Source organism: Bolinopsis microptera, chromosome 3 (assembly GCF_026151205.1).
Source record: "Bolinopsis microptera isolate Bmic1 chromosome 3, MBARI_Bmic_1.0, whole genome shotgun sequence".
NCBI classification, from domain to species: domain Eukaryota; kingdom Metazoa; phylum Ctenophora; class Tentaculata; order Lobata; family Bolinopsidae; genus Bolinopsis; species Bolinopsis microptera.
In genome coordinates, this window is record NC_087074.1 from 18,116,771 (window position 1) to 18,132,757 (window position 15,987).

Consider the following 15,987-nt stretch of genomic DNA (forward strand, 5'->3'; position numbering starts at 1 on the left):
CTTGGTTTTGTGGAGGCATTCATCATTGCTAGAAATATTTTTACCTTCATCGGACTATTCAGTTAAATCTAGTTAAATTAAGAATTTAATACAGATGGTGTACTGAATAAACGCTAGAATTTAATTAAGAAAAGTAAGGATGGTTAATAAACAAGAATTTCATTTCAAGATTAGGTGGCCCATTGCATTGGCCATATTTTGTCATGGTATCAAATGACCACAAAAGGTATTATATGATCAGTCTCACTGATTGCTTGTTATCAGGTTATTCTGCAATAATTTGCACTTGCTCATTGCTCATTGGTCATTGCTCATTGCTCATCGTTTATGTTCCATCGGCAGCTTGATCATCCCCCCATGTTATAGTAACACGATAATTATTGTGTATTATTTTAAAGTATTGATTTTGTTTCCAACAATACTTTCGATACACTGTTTTCCAGTACGATATTCCTTAATTTATTTAGCAAATACTTACTTCGTTACTTCGTTACTTCGTTGAGTTCATCCGTGGAGCCGGAAGGGTCATCAGATATCTGACCACCTGGATGGCGAGTAGTCAACCAGTGAGTTTGACCAACTGCAGCTGTAGCCGGCGACCGGAGGGTTGTCCGGTATCAAAGCAAGAAAGTTCGACAAACTACACTTAAACATGTCAAAGGATGTATCAGCCTTTACTGTGTGCGGCACTATGTTCCACAGTTTCGGTCCTTGGACTGCAAAAGACCTGTCGTACAGTGACTGGTTGCGTACGGAACTTGACTTGGACACTGAGGCTATGACAGCTACATCACCGTGTCTTGGGGTCACCTTGAACTTGATATCACAGCAGTTTGGTACCACATTATGGAGAATCTTCCACATCATCAGGATGATATACCTCTCCCGTCTGCGCTGTAGAGACATCAATTTAAGCTGTACAAGTCTTTCCCAATAGTTGAGATGTTGAAGACCGCCAATGCGACTGGTGAAAGTTCTATGCACCCCCTCTATCAGCTGTATTTCAGTCACCTTGGTAGGGCTCCAGAGTGGGCAGCAATATTCCAGTAGGCTTCTTACTAGTGACTTATAGAGAGTAGTCATTACGGTCTTGTCGCGAGTTTTGAACACACTGAATACCCAAGATAGCGTGCTCCTTGCTTTGGGTACCATGTTGCCGATATGTGTCGACCAGCTAAGATCACTTGAGACCATAACTACAAGATCTCGGACGTTTTCGACAGGATAAAGTATGTCCTGACTGGATACTTGAAGGGTAGTTCGGGGAATGAGCTCTTACTGTTATGGAGGTGATTTAACAGCTCGAACTTCTGCTCGTGAAGCTTCATGTTGTTGCTACGTGACCAGTCAAGAATCTTATAGATATCTTCTTGTAACAACTGACAGTCTTCAAAACAGCCAATCTGTTTGGAGACCCTAGTATCATCGGCGAAAAAAACTCACCCTAGATGAATCCACGACTTGTTCTAGATCAAGAGAGCTTTGAAACCTAAATAAACACGATCCATAAGAGCTGGCTTAGCAAAGATCTTGAAACCCTTCTGATCAGCAAGAGCAATACCGAGAAACTCAGCACAACTTTTAAGTAACGGAACCGTGAACTGATCGAGCCGCTTGATAATGGCCGTACGACTTTGAACACTGTCAAAAACGGAGATAACCGGTCTGATAGGTATTACAGCCTTATCGAGGAGTTTCCCGATGATGATCTTAATGTTTTCACTGTCATTTTGCTTTAGTATACTTCCCATGGTTCAATGTACACGGTGAATACAATATGTACACGGTGAATACAATATGTAGCCGATGGTAACAGTAGATAATTTTAGCTGATAAGAGCAGTAAAAATCGATACAAAAGCAATTAACAGCAGTTTAAAAAAATATTTAAGATTCCCTGCTGATTTTTTTCCTGGAGTAAAATGGTAGGAAAAATGCAAACTATTTGATGAACGTGTTACCTGTATAGAGTATCGTCCTATCGCTAACGTGGGTGTCTCTTTAACACAAGGTTTCTTTAAACTACCACAGGTACCTGTGATGGGGTCTTGTTGGTTTAAACTGCAACGTTTATAACAAACACAACTTTGGTAATTTAATGTCAGTATCAAAATGAGACGAAAGTCAAAAACGCTTAATTTAGTTTTGACCCTGAAATCTCAAGATAAACGAAGATGGCCGTGATATTTAAGCATCTATATAATTATAAGAAATGCATTATACACATTATACCTTGTACAATGATTGTAATGTAATAATTTTAAAATGTAAAGACTAAGAGAGAACAACACTTAAAATATCATAGAAGTACACCCTAAATTGAAAGTACAGTAGCCAGTAAAAACCTTTGCTCTTGTAGAGCTGAACCATGGATCGCTGCAAGTAACAGTAAGCAATTGGAACCAGCTCGGCAATACCCCGCAGTGATCCCTCTCCGCACTGTATTTTACCCTTCACTATATGCTTCACGTACTTATTTGACGGATCTGCGAGTTATATTAATTATTAATGTGTGTTATATTAATTATTAATGTGTATAAATATGAATAAATAAAATCAAGTTTTAAACATCACAATTCACAAATATGGTGAACGTGAATTTCTTCCCACAGATATATTCATATAATGATATCAAATGACAAATTTTGATCACGAACTGGCCATTTTATCACAAAACTACTAATTGTGAAAGTTACCGGGCATTTGCAGATTTTTCTTAAATAGCTTTCAAGAATAAAGATTTTACTAAGAAGTTGCGGAAATTCGGTAATCTGTCGATGCTCACTTAACTCACGGTTAAGGCACGATTTTATTTTTGCACTTACAGTTAAAGTTCGATGGTTCTACTTTGTACTTCTAGCTTAGTTATAATTGGTTTCATTTTAATCAGCAAAAGCCGTAGAATCACGGCTAAAATGCAATTATGTCCGATGGTATTTTTTTGCCTACAGTACTGCCCAGTTCCATAATTAACAGTCTATTCTATTAAAGTATTAAGGTTCATGGATGAGGAAATAGGTATGATTCCCTGCGAAAAATGGAACAAGTTGCTGCTTTAAATCAAAATTTGTATGCTTGCCAAGTATTGCTTCATTTTAAGTAATGAATTTTACTTACAAAATTCAACCAAAATTGTTGAGTTAGCGACCGAAAGATGTCCATGAACTTGAAGTGAAATATTAATAACATGAATCAGTCAGAACATCTGGGAAAGTCACGGACTCTTGGATCTTCCAAGTACTAGGGTAAAGTACTCTGTGCTACAATAGTGGTGCACAAAGAGACAATTTATATGTCAATATGTAGATAAAATGTGTCCACTTATTCATAATCATACTGGCAACTTCGCCACAGATAACATAACTTGATTTCTGCAGCCACAAAGAATTCTGATAAATATTCCTAGAATTTAATTAAAAATAATCCAAAAACGAAAGTTTTTCATTATTAGTATTAATTAAATTTCCACCGTAATATTATGGTTATAACCGTGACTCATTATTTTATTAGCATGATCGATAACTTGAGATAAAATGTAAAACATCATCATAAAAATCAACGATTTTTATGACAAACTGTTCTGTTGTATCAGTGACAAAATCATAGTGTTCGTTTATATTTTAGCCGGTATGTGAACTTATTTACGAAAAATCTAGTGAATCCACCGGACATTTGAAGCACCGGGCATTTGAAACACCGGGCATTTGAAGCACCGGGCATTTGAAACACCGGGCATTTGAAACACCGGGCATTTGAAACACCGGGCATTTGAAACACCGGGCATTTGAAACACCGGGCATTTGAAACACCGGGCATTTGAAACACCGGGCATTTGAAGCACCGGGTATTTGAAACACCGGGCATTTGAAACACCGGGCATTTGAAACAGCGAGCATTTGAAACACCGGGCATTTGAAACACCGGGCATTTGAAACAGCGAGCATTTGAAACACCGGGCATTTGAAACACCGGGCATTTGAAACACCGGGCATTTGAAACACCGGGCATTTGAAACACCGGGCATTTGAAGCACCGGGCATTTGAAACACCGGGCATTTGAAACACCGGGCATTTGAAACACCGGGCATTTGAATCACCGGGCATTTGAAGCACCGGGCATTTGAAGCACCGGGCATTTGAAGCACCGGGTATTTGAAACACCGGGCATTTGAAACACCGGGCATTTGAAACAGCGAGCATTTGAAACACCGGGCATTTGAAACACCGGGCATTTGAAACAGCGAGCATTTGAAACACCGGGCATTTGAAACACCGGGCATTTGAAACACCGGGCATTTGAAACACCGGGCATTTGAAACACCGGGCATTTGAAGCACCGGGCATTTGAAACACCGGGCATTTGAAACACCGGGCATTTGAAACACCGGGCATTTGAATCACCGGGCATTTGAAGCACCGGGCATTTGAAACACCGGGCATTTGAAACACCGGGCATTTGAAACACCGGGCATTTGAAACACCGGGCATTTGAAACACCGGGCATTTGAAACAGCGAGCATTTGAAGCACCGGGCTTTTGAAACACCGGGCATTTGAAACACCGGGCATTTGAAGCACCGGGTATTCGAAACACCGGGCATTTGAAACACCGGGCATTTGAAACACCGGGCATTTGAAACAGCGAGCATTTGAAGCACCGGGCTTTTGAAACACCGGGCATTTGAAGCACCGGGCATTTGAAGCACCGGGCATTTGAAACACTGGGCTTCTGGTTCACATTTGACACATTGCTAACTGTTACCCTCCAAAAAACCAGGCTCCACGAACAGCTATAATAATTTTATCATTAGGTAATGATAAATAATATAACTTCTAAAGTTATAAAACCATCCCGGGTAGGGCGCAAATAATACTATGAATATTGGTAGTTAGTTTCTAGAACTTTCTCGAGCTACAAATTCTTAGAAATTTACCTAATTTCTTCTAGGTCCATCTATCACATAACCTGGGAAATCATTCAAATGGTTATTGAATGCTGGATTCGACTACACCAATCCCGATAACGCGTGAGAGAGTGAAGCTTGATGATTAACCACCACGCTAACGCGCGGATTCGACCCTTAACTTGGAACCGACGAAAAAACCTTATGAAATTCCTTCAATTTTGGATTTGCGGGAGAAATTTGACAGTTCATCATCACGCTTTTTAAAAAGTTTCTTTTTAATATTTCCTACTTTATGATCTGATATATACCGTAAATATTTAATTTTTATTTTAATAGTCATATTCATTAAACAATCGAATGATATAGGTAGAAGTCTTTATGATATCGCATCTTCGCCCTTTAAACATTATAATAACGGAGATTTCAATATTTGAGAATGCCTATATTATGCCCATTATATTATTATTTAAGTATTTAGTACATAACAATATAATATGAGTAGATATTGAGATGGAGACGTAAGATATTAAAAGCTAAAGTATCGCTCAGAGATATCTGAATTTACAAAAAGCGTAAAAACGTTTATAAACGTTATATAAATATATAACGTTATATAAATATATAATACTAAATAGTCGTTAAATACCGTACTAAACAATTGACATTCCATGACGCTGTTTCCTCGTGCTCAAATAGTTGCACTATAAATAAAGTGAATGCTTGGTCACAGATAGAACTATAATCTTCGAATACCTATTCGTTATGTTAGCTCCAGTATAAATTTTGGTCGTGATTTTCTCAAAAAAGGCTTAGGCAAGCGTTGACGTTCTTGCAGAATTGTTTTCAGGACGAGTCTTACTAATTCTTGTAAATACCTTGCGTTACATATTTTATATTAATTTAGGATAGTCTTTGTTATGGTTGGACCGAAAGATGACGAAAACCTTAAAAATCTTTCGATTTTGGTTCACTGGATTTAATAAAGCGATTTTAAATCAATTCTAGCAACTTCTATGGCTTGGACAGTACCTGGTACCAAAACACAGTGTATTAACCGACTTACAATATTCCCGTACGTGGTATATTTATATACCTAGCCATTTAAATTTTAATACCCGAATCTTCCCAGAATCCAATCTGACACAATTTTTCCAAGAAGAACTTACGTAATGTGACGTAACGGTGGATAATTTTATGGTTGAATCTTAAAACAGCATAATTTCTGAAATCCCTCATTAAATTCAGTTCAGCATAATCATTATGATAATATTATGTAACTTTAGTTTTATTCAATACAAGGGGTTTAAGGCCATATTAGTATTACTGCTGGACCAAAATTATGACCGAAATATGTTCTACAGATTACAGAGTTAGAAGTAAGGACCAAGAATTTAATCTGTTATTACGTAACGTAGATTACTTATCGAGTTTTCACTTTTCAAGTTGTTCAAATTCAGCTCGATAAAAATTACTCCGTCCCTTTTACTGCATCCAAGTTTCAGTTTTATTTTTAATCAAACTATCCAGTATTTTTACAAAGTTACTCTAAACCCCTTGTTAAAAGTGTTTTATAATTACATAACACTGAACTCCACAACCCAAGGCACTAGCACAACATGGTATCCAGATCTCTCGCTCTTCTCCTTCTCATTGGAGTAATGTTGCTCTTTTCCCCACAAGTCACAACCAGCTGACGCTCAATTTGCCGGACACGGCTTTGGCAGCTGGATGGAAAAGAACACGGGGGGCTCGGCGGATTCTGAAGAGGGAGTAGCGGAGATGAACGATAAGGCAGAAATGGACGGAGATCATGTGATGGTGAGCAGACGTGCCGCTTAAAACAGTGGTGTTTAGCAGTGAGGTGACGAAATAGCAAGTTGAAATAATGAAATATACTTGAAGTGGGACAGTTATTGAGCTGAGCAAGAGTTGCTGATTGACCTGATTACTGCTGTTATCCAAAAGGAAGGATTATAATATAGCAAGTTGAATAAGCTGTCTGGAATTGTGTGAATAGCCGAGTAGAGTGAGTAGGTGCAAAGATTTGGTTGATCTCAATTTGAGATAAATGCTACTTCGTCACTTCAAGCTAGTGACCTGGCCCGAAAAATTTGCGAGATTAGTTTGTTAAAAATATTTGTTGTTTAGTCTGGAAGTTTTTCTGAATTATCAATTGCATTCATAATTGTGTTTTACTTGTACTTACGTCACAATTTATTGGAAATTTAGCGTAGAACTACTCCTGAGTTTTCACTTTTCAAGTTGTTCAAATTCAGCTAGATAAAAATTACTCCGTCCCTTTTACTGCATCCAAGTTTCAGTTTTATTTTTAATCAAACTATCCAATATTTTTACAAAGTTACTCTAAACCTCTTGTTAAAAGTGTTTTATAATTACATAATACTAAAACTCCACAACCCAAGGCACTAGCGCAACATGGTATCCAGATCTCTTGCTCTTCTCCTTCTCATTGGAGTCATGTTGCTCTTTTCCCCACAACCAGCTGACGCTCAATTTGCCGGACACGGCTTTGGCAGCTGGATGGAAAAGAACACGGGGGGCTCGGCGGATTCTGAAGAGGGAGTAGCGGAGATGAACGATAAGGCAGAAATGGACGGAGATCATGTGATGGCGCGCAGACGTGCCGCTTAAAACAGTGGTGTTTAGCAGTGAGGTGACGAAATAGCAAGTTGAAATAATGAAATATACTTGAAGTGGGACAGTTATTGAGCTGAGCAAGAGTTGCTGATTGAGTAACTGCTGTTATTCAAAAGGAAGGATTATATTATAGCAAGTTGAATAAGCTGTCTGGAATTGTGTGAATAGCCGAGCAGAGTGAGTAGGTGCAATGATTTGGTTGATCTCAATTTGAGATAAATGCTACTTCGTCACTTCAAGCTAGTGACCTGGCCCGAAAAATTTGCGAGATTAGTTTGTTAAAAATATTTGTTGTTTAGTCTGGAAGTTTTTCTGAATTATCAATTGCATTCATAATTGTGTTTTACTTGTACTTACGTCATAATTTATTGGAAATTTATCTTAGAACTACTCCTTTAAAAACATAATCCTTAAATTTTGCTTGATATAATTCATCTAAAATCCATACCAATCTGATATCCAACATTATTAACATACGTCTTCGAACATCTGTCTGTCATTCATGAACTTACCCTGATCTAGTAAACTAGGTAAACTTCTCCAACTCTGGACCAGTTTGGGTCCAGCATCACCAGCAGGGTAGGTTGAGAAGGGTCTGAGAGTGATGTCATCAGTAGCAGTACCTTCCACTTTATCTAGGTTGTCAGGGGAGTCGGGGGCTGGTGACGGTAGTGAGTACATCCTCTCCATCTCGTTCAACCACCATTGTATCTGCCTACGCTATCATTGGAGAAATCTATATTAAGTTTAGATAATATTTAGGTATAAATGATAGTTACAGCTTGATATTACAGGCTAGGTGGGCGGTGGGCCGGGGGGGGGGGGGCCGGGGGGGATTGAACAAATTATTTCCTGGTATGTATATGACTCAATTCATAACACTGTTCATTAATTCTGAATGTTCAACGTTTCATTCTAAGGTGAAAGTGATTGAAAAAGATATAAACTTATGAAATGTATCAAATTTGGAAAATTAGAAAATCAAACAAGGCACGAGCTGAAAAATACCAACCTCAATGACATCGTTAGCAAAATGAACTTTCTTGTCCAGCATTTCTGAATGAAACATCAAGAGATTTTCGTCGTGGCACACCTTGGAGATATCCTCAAAGCAAGATTTGATGGTGTTTACATTCGGAAACAGACAGTCAGGTGATAGAGTTATGAAAGAGAGGGTGAATATCCGTGAGTACCCTGAAAACAAAAACCAAACTTGAACGTTTGGATTGCGGTATAGCACTAGTCACTAGTCATGACCATGATTTATCTGCCGTTTGAAACGAATTCTGTGCATAAGTCATAATGGTCATTATCATTTGTCATGGTGCTTCAATTAAAATCTAGGTACATAAAATTACATTCTACTTAACAATAAGCTGCTTCTAACCTCTCGCCTTGACATCGTGCAGATTAAAATAATGAACGAGAGCGGATATGTGTGACTTTGTCTGCTGGTACAACAACGAGGTATCAGCTGGGGAGTAGGTGGGTACTCCCGCGTGGGTTCCTGTGTAGTCCACTGCCATCACTTGCACTGTTGGGTGGGCGTGGGATCACTAACTATATCAAATGCTTGGTTCAATAAAGATTCCATTCGTAGATATAATGTACTGGAGTAAGATATTATGTAAATAGCGTACATATTTAGTATTTACTGTATCAAATCAGTTCAACTTTCTAATAATCAAGTGATGACAATAAGGTAGATATTTAGCAAACAAAAAGAAGTATTCCATCCAAATCGAACAAGCATTCAACCAAAATTTGAAAACTTCTCAACTCTCTAGAAGACAAGTTAATGATTAATACAACTCACCGATAAAGTTGCTGATTTCCTCACGAGTACTCTTCTCAATATCATCAGGGATTATTTTCAAGGCCAGTGGTCCAAACACCTCCGAGAATTCACCGAGCACAACAACACAACGATCTTTTAGAGCTGATCTACCACGCTGCTGTATGGGCATTCTGTAAGTTTGAGTTTGTGGAACACTCACTGATCTCAAACGGGGCATCAAAAAGACTTAAAATACGTATTTGCAAGCATATCTTGAAAAAAGGGCACTGCATCGTATATTTTGATGCAGAATCAGTTCATGTAATTTGATTCCCTTTACACAATGATGCCAAAGGACAAATATGGTTAGGCTGATAACGATAATATATTATATATAATATATCATATAATATGACATGATGCAAGCATAATTCCAATTCTAAGCAATAGTCTAAAACAGTTCAGGTGTCAATATCACTGTCCACCCTTAACTTATTCACGTGCACAACATTGGGAGTGATAGTACTGCTGTTTTTTATAACTTTCAAACTTATTAAAAGTGTACAATGACAACACTACGCTCTATTTCAATAAATCGTATAACAATTGTATAAATACCTGTTGGGAGGATGTTTCCGAGTGACTAACATAAGAGGTGTTTGATATGTCTAAATAAATCATCATTCATTCATTGTCTGAACAAATCACTTGAACAGACTGGATGTCCCTCAATCCATCCTAAAAGTAAAATGAGCTTGTTAGAAATGATGAAATAAGTCAATAATTCAACGATATTTTCAATCATGCTGGGCAAAACGATTCAACATTGTTTATAGACAGTTTAGTCAAAGAGTAGCAGAACAATCATTGAATAGTTTTTACTACGAACTGTTTTTACCCAATCATTGATTCATCAATTCATCAAATCATGACATCTCTGACATGAATTTTCAATTATTGTGATTGAGATAAAAAACTCATTAAAGTGCATTACTATGATGTTGAATAATTGACACTTGACCTTCTAACGAGCCGAAATTTCTTTAACCCTAAAATTATTACCAACATAATTATATAATGTAAAATGTAATTTATAGATAATGATAATGTAATAATAATATGTAGATTAATTGATAATATACATCCTGTCATGGAGTGATTCAACGCTCATTAACCATAATGTTAGGTGTTGGGACATTCGGAGTCAAAACCCTACAAAGCTTCTATCGTCACTATCACGAAAAAAATTGGATTCATGTAGATAAGTTTGAACATGTTTGATAGAAATATTTGAGCTGAGTGTTTGTAAATTAGCAACGTCTTCAATTGATAGTTTAGCACAATACGAAACATCCAAAAATGAGAGGTTTTCACATGCCATAATCAATGTCTGTAAAAAAGACAATGTTATATTTCTCGAACCAAGAAGGTCAAGCTGTTCCAATAGCAAACATCCTTTAGAGAGATCAACTAAACCAGCGTCAGTTGTTTCGTGGTGAGCAGTAAGGAGCAGAACAACAAGATTAGGACAAGCACTTGCAACATTTGGTAAAATGTCATTTACTCCAATGTTTAAACACCAGCCTAGATCCAACTGAACTAAAGTTCGTCCATGACAATACAAAAACTGTGAAATAAAGCTAAAACTGATTTTATCCCAGTACCACAATTCAATACCTTTGAGTGGACCACATGAGTTATCAGTGATTGAACTTATCACAGCATCTTGGTCAGCGATAAGGGACGGTGAACCAAGTAGCAGCCATTCAAGGTTTTTCATTTTATCCAACAAACACAACAACTCTGAAGTTGTAATTAAGGTATGTGCCATGTCCAGATACTTTAATCTTTTTAAGTTTGTCAACCATGATACACATAAGTGAAGTCCATTGCTACAATATGATATGTCTAACAGTTTAAGATTTGAACAATAAATTGCCAAAGTCTCTAAAACAGAAGAGGCTAGCATTTGACAGGAAGACACTCTCAATTCAGTTATATTAGGAACGTTTCTGAGGAAAGTGCATAAAGCAGGAGTAGAAATTTGATTATTCGATCCCAACCAAGATAGGTCTAGCTTTTGAAGGGCAGCACACTTCTTTGAAATATGTATTATTGATTCATCTACTAAGAATCTGTAGAATGGGCGTAGATTGATACAAGTATATAAACCTGGATCTTTCGATAAGTTGTAAAATAATTTGTTAATACGAGTTGCACGGCTAAGATCATCAATATCAAGAAATCCCAATATTTTGATGAGGATTTCACTTGGTAGAGAATCAATGCCTTGAGACTCATCTGATGAGACTGAAACAATAGGAGAAGAATAGTCAATGTCAATGATATCATCACGAGTATGTTTCATAAGATTTTTAGAAGTTATCTCATTAGAAATCTTGTATTGTTCAAATCTGTTTCCAAACCCATCTGAATTGTGTTCCATTGGATCGCAGTCCAGCCTTTCGATATACTTCTCTCCTATCAATTTGACTGCTTCCAATTGATAGTAATAAATTGACTCAGTAAAATCAAATTCTATCCGAATGGTATCAACTGGAATCAAAGTCTTTGGAAAAGTTATCACATGAAAGTGGTAAGCAAAAGAGCAACATTTTGAATTTTCTGCTGACTCATTATACTGCCAAAGAACTTGCCAATGTTTTGCAACCCCTTTATCTTCGATGCAACCATGTCTTGCTGCTAAAATTCTTCTAACTGATCCTGGGAAAAAGTTCTCAGATATTTGAACAGACACTGCAAGGACAGGCTGGGAAAATGAGCATTCCATAAAGTCGGTATAGGGAAACCATTTTGGAGACAACAAGCAGGGAAACGCAATGTAAGATGGACGGTGTAGATGAAAATCACCGTAACGACGAAATGCAGCAGCATACTGATTATCACCATAATGAGATGCATCAGATTTTTGACCACAAACATTTCTCAGAACTTGATTCGATGAATAAGGTGGTCCATATTCACTGCTAAAACTCCTCACAGCAACAGGATACTGTTCATAAGCCATCCTATATCAAGGAAATAGAGTCACAGTTGATTGTTATTTTATTATTCAGCGACCAATAAAATGAATTATAAAACTGTAAGATAGGTGAAGTGTTGGATGGGATGACAGACATTCAGATTACCAAACAGTAAATTCTTTTCCATTTCAAAGTAAAAAGAAGGATAACAAGTGGGAGCAATACATGATTAAATAGAAAAAGTAGCATATAATTACATGATTGTTTCTTTTCAAAAAAAGGAAGAGTTCATGTAATCCACTAGCTGATTCTTTCGTATACACTTAGTTTGGGCTTCTTGTGACAGTTATGCAGTATGCTGATCAACTTTTGGACTTACCAGGGAGAAGAGGAAGACCCCAAAGCAATCTATTCTCGCTGATTGTGCATGATTTATGTAAAAGAAATCTTTATTTGAATAATATCTTTGACCTGCATTATCTCCGTAATTTGAGTTATGACAAGAGATTAAAAAAAAGTTTTTAATTTTTAGTTTTTGTTTTAGGGAAAGATTAGACTTGGGCGTTGTTTTTTTAACTATCCCTTGTTTAGAACTTTGATTTAATAACAGTATAAATTAGTTGAAATACAATAAAAACGCTCGGCGCGAAATTTAAAATATTGAAATATAGGCGGCGCGCAACATTTTATTTAAATTTTAAGTCAAATTTTAAGTCTAATAATTTTAACTGGGCCGCGCTCAGCCTGTCATTCCGCCAAATCTATATGTTAATGAACATAATAGCCTGGGGTCCTCAGGTAAAATAATTTAAGTCAAATTTTGAGTCAATTTTTAAGTACATTTTTATAAGTCAAATTTCAAATCAAATTTTAAGTCATATTTTAATCCAAATTTCAAACCAAATTTTAAGTCAAATTTTAAGTCACATTTTTTACTTAAATCATAAATGATCATTTAGCAAAATCACTAAAAATGCAGCATAAATGAGTTTTAACATTTAAACTATAATATAATTACAACACTACAACTTTATTTGTATCTTGTGGTGACCCCCACTGTCGCTTCGACGATACAGGGGGAGCCGCGCACTTCGTGCGCGGCGGGTCTTGATACATGTTTCGTATCCCAATATCAGAGATAATATATTTTTCCGCTCGCGCGCGAAAAGTGGCATGCAACGTATGTCAAGGCGGGTCACACAACGTATGACAAAAATTTATTACATTTATTGAGAATTATATGTAATGTAACTATAATGTAATTATATGTAAATTTTAAGCCAAATTTTAAGTCAAATTTTAAGTCAAATTTTAAGTCTAATAATTTTAACTGGGCCGCGCTCAGCCTGTCATTCCGCCAAATCTATATGTTAATGAACATAATAGCCTGGGGTCCTCAGGTAAAATAATTTAAGTCAAATTTTGAGTCAATTTTTAAGTACATTTTTATAAGTCAAATTTCAAATCAAATTTTAAGTCATATTTTAATCCAAATTTCAAACCAAATTTTAAGTCAAATTTTAAGTCACATTTTTTACTTAAATCATAAATGATCATTTAGCAAAATCACTAAAAATGCAGCATAAATGAGTTTTAACATTTAAACTATAATATAATTACAACACTACAACTTTATTTGTATCTTGTGGTGACCCCCACTGTCGCTTCGACGATACAGGGGGAGCCGCGCACTTCGTGCGCGGCGGGTCTTGATACATGTTTCGTATCCCAATATCAGAGATAATATATTTTTCCGCTCGCGCGCGAAAAGTGGCATGCAACGTATGTCAAGGCGGGTCACACAACGTATGACAAAAATTTATTACATTTATTGAGAATTATATGTAATGTAACGTGATGGAAATATTTTATAAGCGGGCATATTTTGTCCAAACCCAGGATGCAAGACATGAAGAATTCGTTATAACTTTGTATAAAAAGCGTTAATAAGACAGTACACGATTAGATTTTGGTATTAAAAGTTGTATTCTCAAATTTATAATCAAGCTTCAAAAATATATAAAAGATTTTAGATGTTGGAAGATTTTTGAAAGAGGCTTTTTTGCCGTCTTTCTAGTCTTTGTTCGATATTTCGCAGTTTTGACTGAAGTTTTGACCAATGACTCATCAATAAGGTTGGTGGGAATGAAACAAAATGCCATCAATGTACTGGTTGTAGGTTTATAACCTACTAAGAAGCGCGCCGTTTGGACATATTCGAATTTCAACTTTCCGCGACCCAAATTTCACTGTCAAGAGGATGACACAAGACACGATTGAGGTACTCAAAAGATTTATTTCTATAAAAGCTTTGATAAATGGAAAATTGTCAAAATATAAAGAAATTTTTTTGAAGAAAAGCTTTTCTGTCGTCTCTTTGACCGAAATTTCGCGGTTTTGACTGAAATTTTGACCATTTACCAATCAGTGAGGTCGGTGAAAGTGACACAAGTCGCTATAAAGGTACTGAAAGCAGTATATCCTGAGAAAACGTTAATGCAATGAAAATTTGAATTGTCCTATTGGTAGGACAAATTGGAATTTCAGTTTTCCATGACCCAAATTTTACTGTTTTGATTAAATTTGTCTTGAAAGACCATCTAGCAAGGTAGGTCACTGGCACAAGACAAGATTGTGGTATTGAAAGTTCTGTTTCCAAAGAAAGCTTTGATAAACGGAAAATCGTCAAAATATAAAAAGAGATTTTGGAAGATGTTTGAAGAGAAGCTTTTCTGCTGTCTCCTTGACCGAAATTTCGTGGCTTTGACTGACATTTTGACCAGTAACTCATCAGTGAGGTCGATTAGAGTGACACAAGTCGCCATTAAGGTACTGGAAGCAGTATATCCGAAGAAAACTTTGATGCAATGAAAATTTTGAATATGTCCTACCGGTAGGACATATTCGAATTTCAGCTTTCAGCGACCTTAATTTCACTGTTTTGACTGAATTTTTCTTCAATGACCATCTTACAAGGTCACTGCTATTCTCAAATAAAGCTTTGATAAACGAAAAATCGTCAAAATATAAAAAGATATTTTGGAAACTTTTTCTAATAGAAGTTTTTCTTCCGTTTCCTTCCGCAACCAAAATTTCACAGTTTTGACTGCGAAAGATCAATATGTCAAAATATGATCCCAAATCGAGTTCTCTTAAATTTGCTCGAACCCTTTAAATGCCTTATCACCTGTTATTGATTTAGCACAGATATGGTCAAAGGAAAGGGAGGAAAAGACAGGCCACGCTCTTCAGGTGATTGTTGCAGCTTCTTCGTAATACTAAATACCGATTCATGTTGCTTCATATAATATAACTGATTTTGAACATCTTTGACTTTTTTACTTTATTTTCATAGTGAGAACTGGCATTCCTATTGTATGAGTGCAAACATCATAGGTTCCCACTCTGATGGCATATAGCCCAGATCACTCACATTTAATCCCAAAGTGTTTACAGCAAACAAGAGGAAGAAGGCAGGGTCTCCAGATGGATCTGACATCCCACTCGAAGGCCAACTTGCTTCCTTTGAGAACTACCATCAACCACCGATTGTTGATGTGATCCGCGGACCAACGGTGGAGGAACTGACCATTACAGATCACGATATGATCGCTGTAAGTTTGCTTTGCTATTAGTTAAGCATGCAGGTTGGAAACCATGAAC

At 36.7% G+C, this 15,987-nt stretch overlaps 3 protein-coding genes across 16 annotated transcripts in view; 1 reads left to right on the forward strand and 2 right to left on the reverse strand.

Moving 5' to 3' along the window:
• The window catches only part of LOC134812729 (uncharacterized), a 31,782-nt gene extending 21,698 nt beyond the window's left edge, over positions 1 to 10,084 (reverse strand). Inside the window, exons 1-7 of one of the 3 annotated variants that reach the window (XM_063820266.1) lie at positions 9,959 to 10,084; positions 9,380 to 9,531; positions 8,951 to 9,097; positions 8,576 to 8,757; positions 8,076 to 8,283; positions 2,345 to 2,485; positions 1,961 to 2,034 (exon numbers count right to left, since the gene is read on the reverse strand). In XM_063820266.1, coding sequence (XP_063676336.1) covers positions 1,961 to 2,034; positions 2,345 to 2,485; positions 8,076 to 8,283; positions 8,576 to 8,757; positions 8,951 to 9,097; positions 9,380 to 9,531; positions 9,959 to 9,990 — 936 coding nt within the window. In that variant the 5' untranslated portion in view covers positions 9,991 to 10,084. The remainder of the gene's footprint in view (positions 1 to 1,960; positions 2,035 to 2,344; positions 2,486 to 8,075; positions 8,284 to 8,575; positions 8,758 to 8,950; positions 9,098 to 9,379; positions 9,532 to 9,958) is intronic. The other 2 variants (XM_063820265.1, XM_063820264.1) reach the window with 2 other exon arrangements.
• Positions 10,085 to 10,499: 415 nt separating this feature from the next.
• Positions 10,500 to 12,431, reverse strand: LOC134812146 (F-box/LRR-repeat protein 4-like). The gene has a single exon (XM_063819380.1). The coding sequence runs from the start codon at positions 12,366 to 12,368 to the stop codon at positions 10,545 to 10,547; it is 1,824 nt and encodes a 607-aa protein (XP_063675450.1). The 5' UTR covers positions 12,369 to 12,431; the 3' UTR covers positions 10,500 to 10,544.
• Positions 11,541 to 15,987, forward strand: part of LOC134812145 (MYCBP-associated protein-like) — a 36,582-nt gene continuing 32,135 nt past the window's right edge. For 5 of the 12 annotated variants that reach the window (XM_063819367.1, XM_063819369.1, XM_063819368.1 and 2 more), the window contains exons 1-3: positions 11,541 to 11,544; positions 15,525 to 15,576; positions 15,781 to 15,938. In XM_063819367.1, the coding sequence (XP_063675437.1) occupies positions 15,534 to 15,576; positions 15,781 to 15,938 (201 nt within the window). In that variant the 5' untranslated portion in view covers positions 11,541 to 11,544; positions 15,525 to 15,533. Of the gene's footprint in view, positions 11,545 to 15,514; positions 15,577 to 15,780; positions 15,939 to 15,987 lie in introns of those variants that run through there. The other 7 variants (XM_063819374.1, XM_063819375.1, XM_063819376.1 and 4 more) reach the window with 2 other exon arrangements.

Excerpts from the sequence above, each read along its gene's own strand:
- LOC134812146 (XM_063819380.1), bottom strand. The coding sequence starts at position 12,368 with ATGGCTTATGAACAGTATCCTGTTGCTGTGAGGAGTTTTAGCAGTGAA.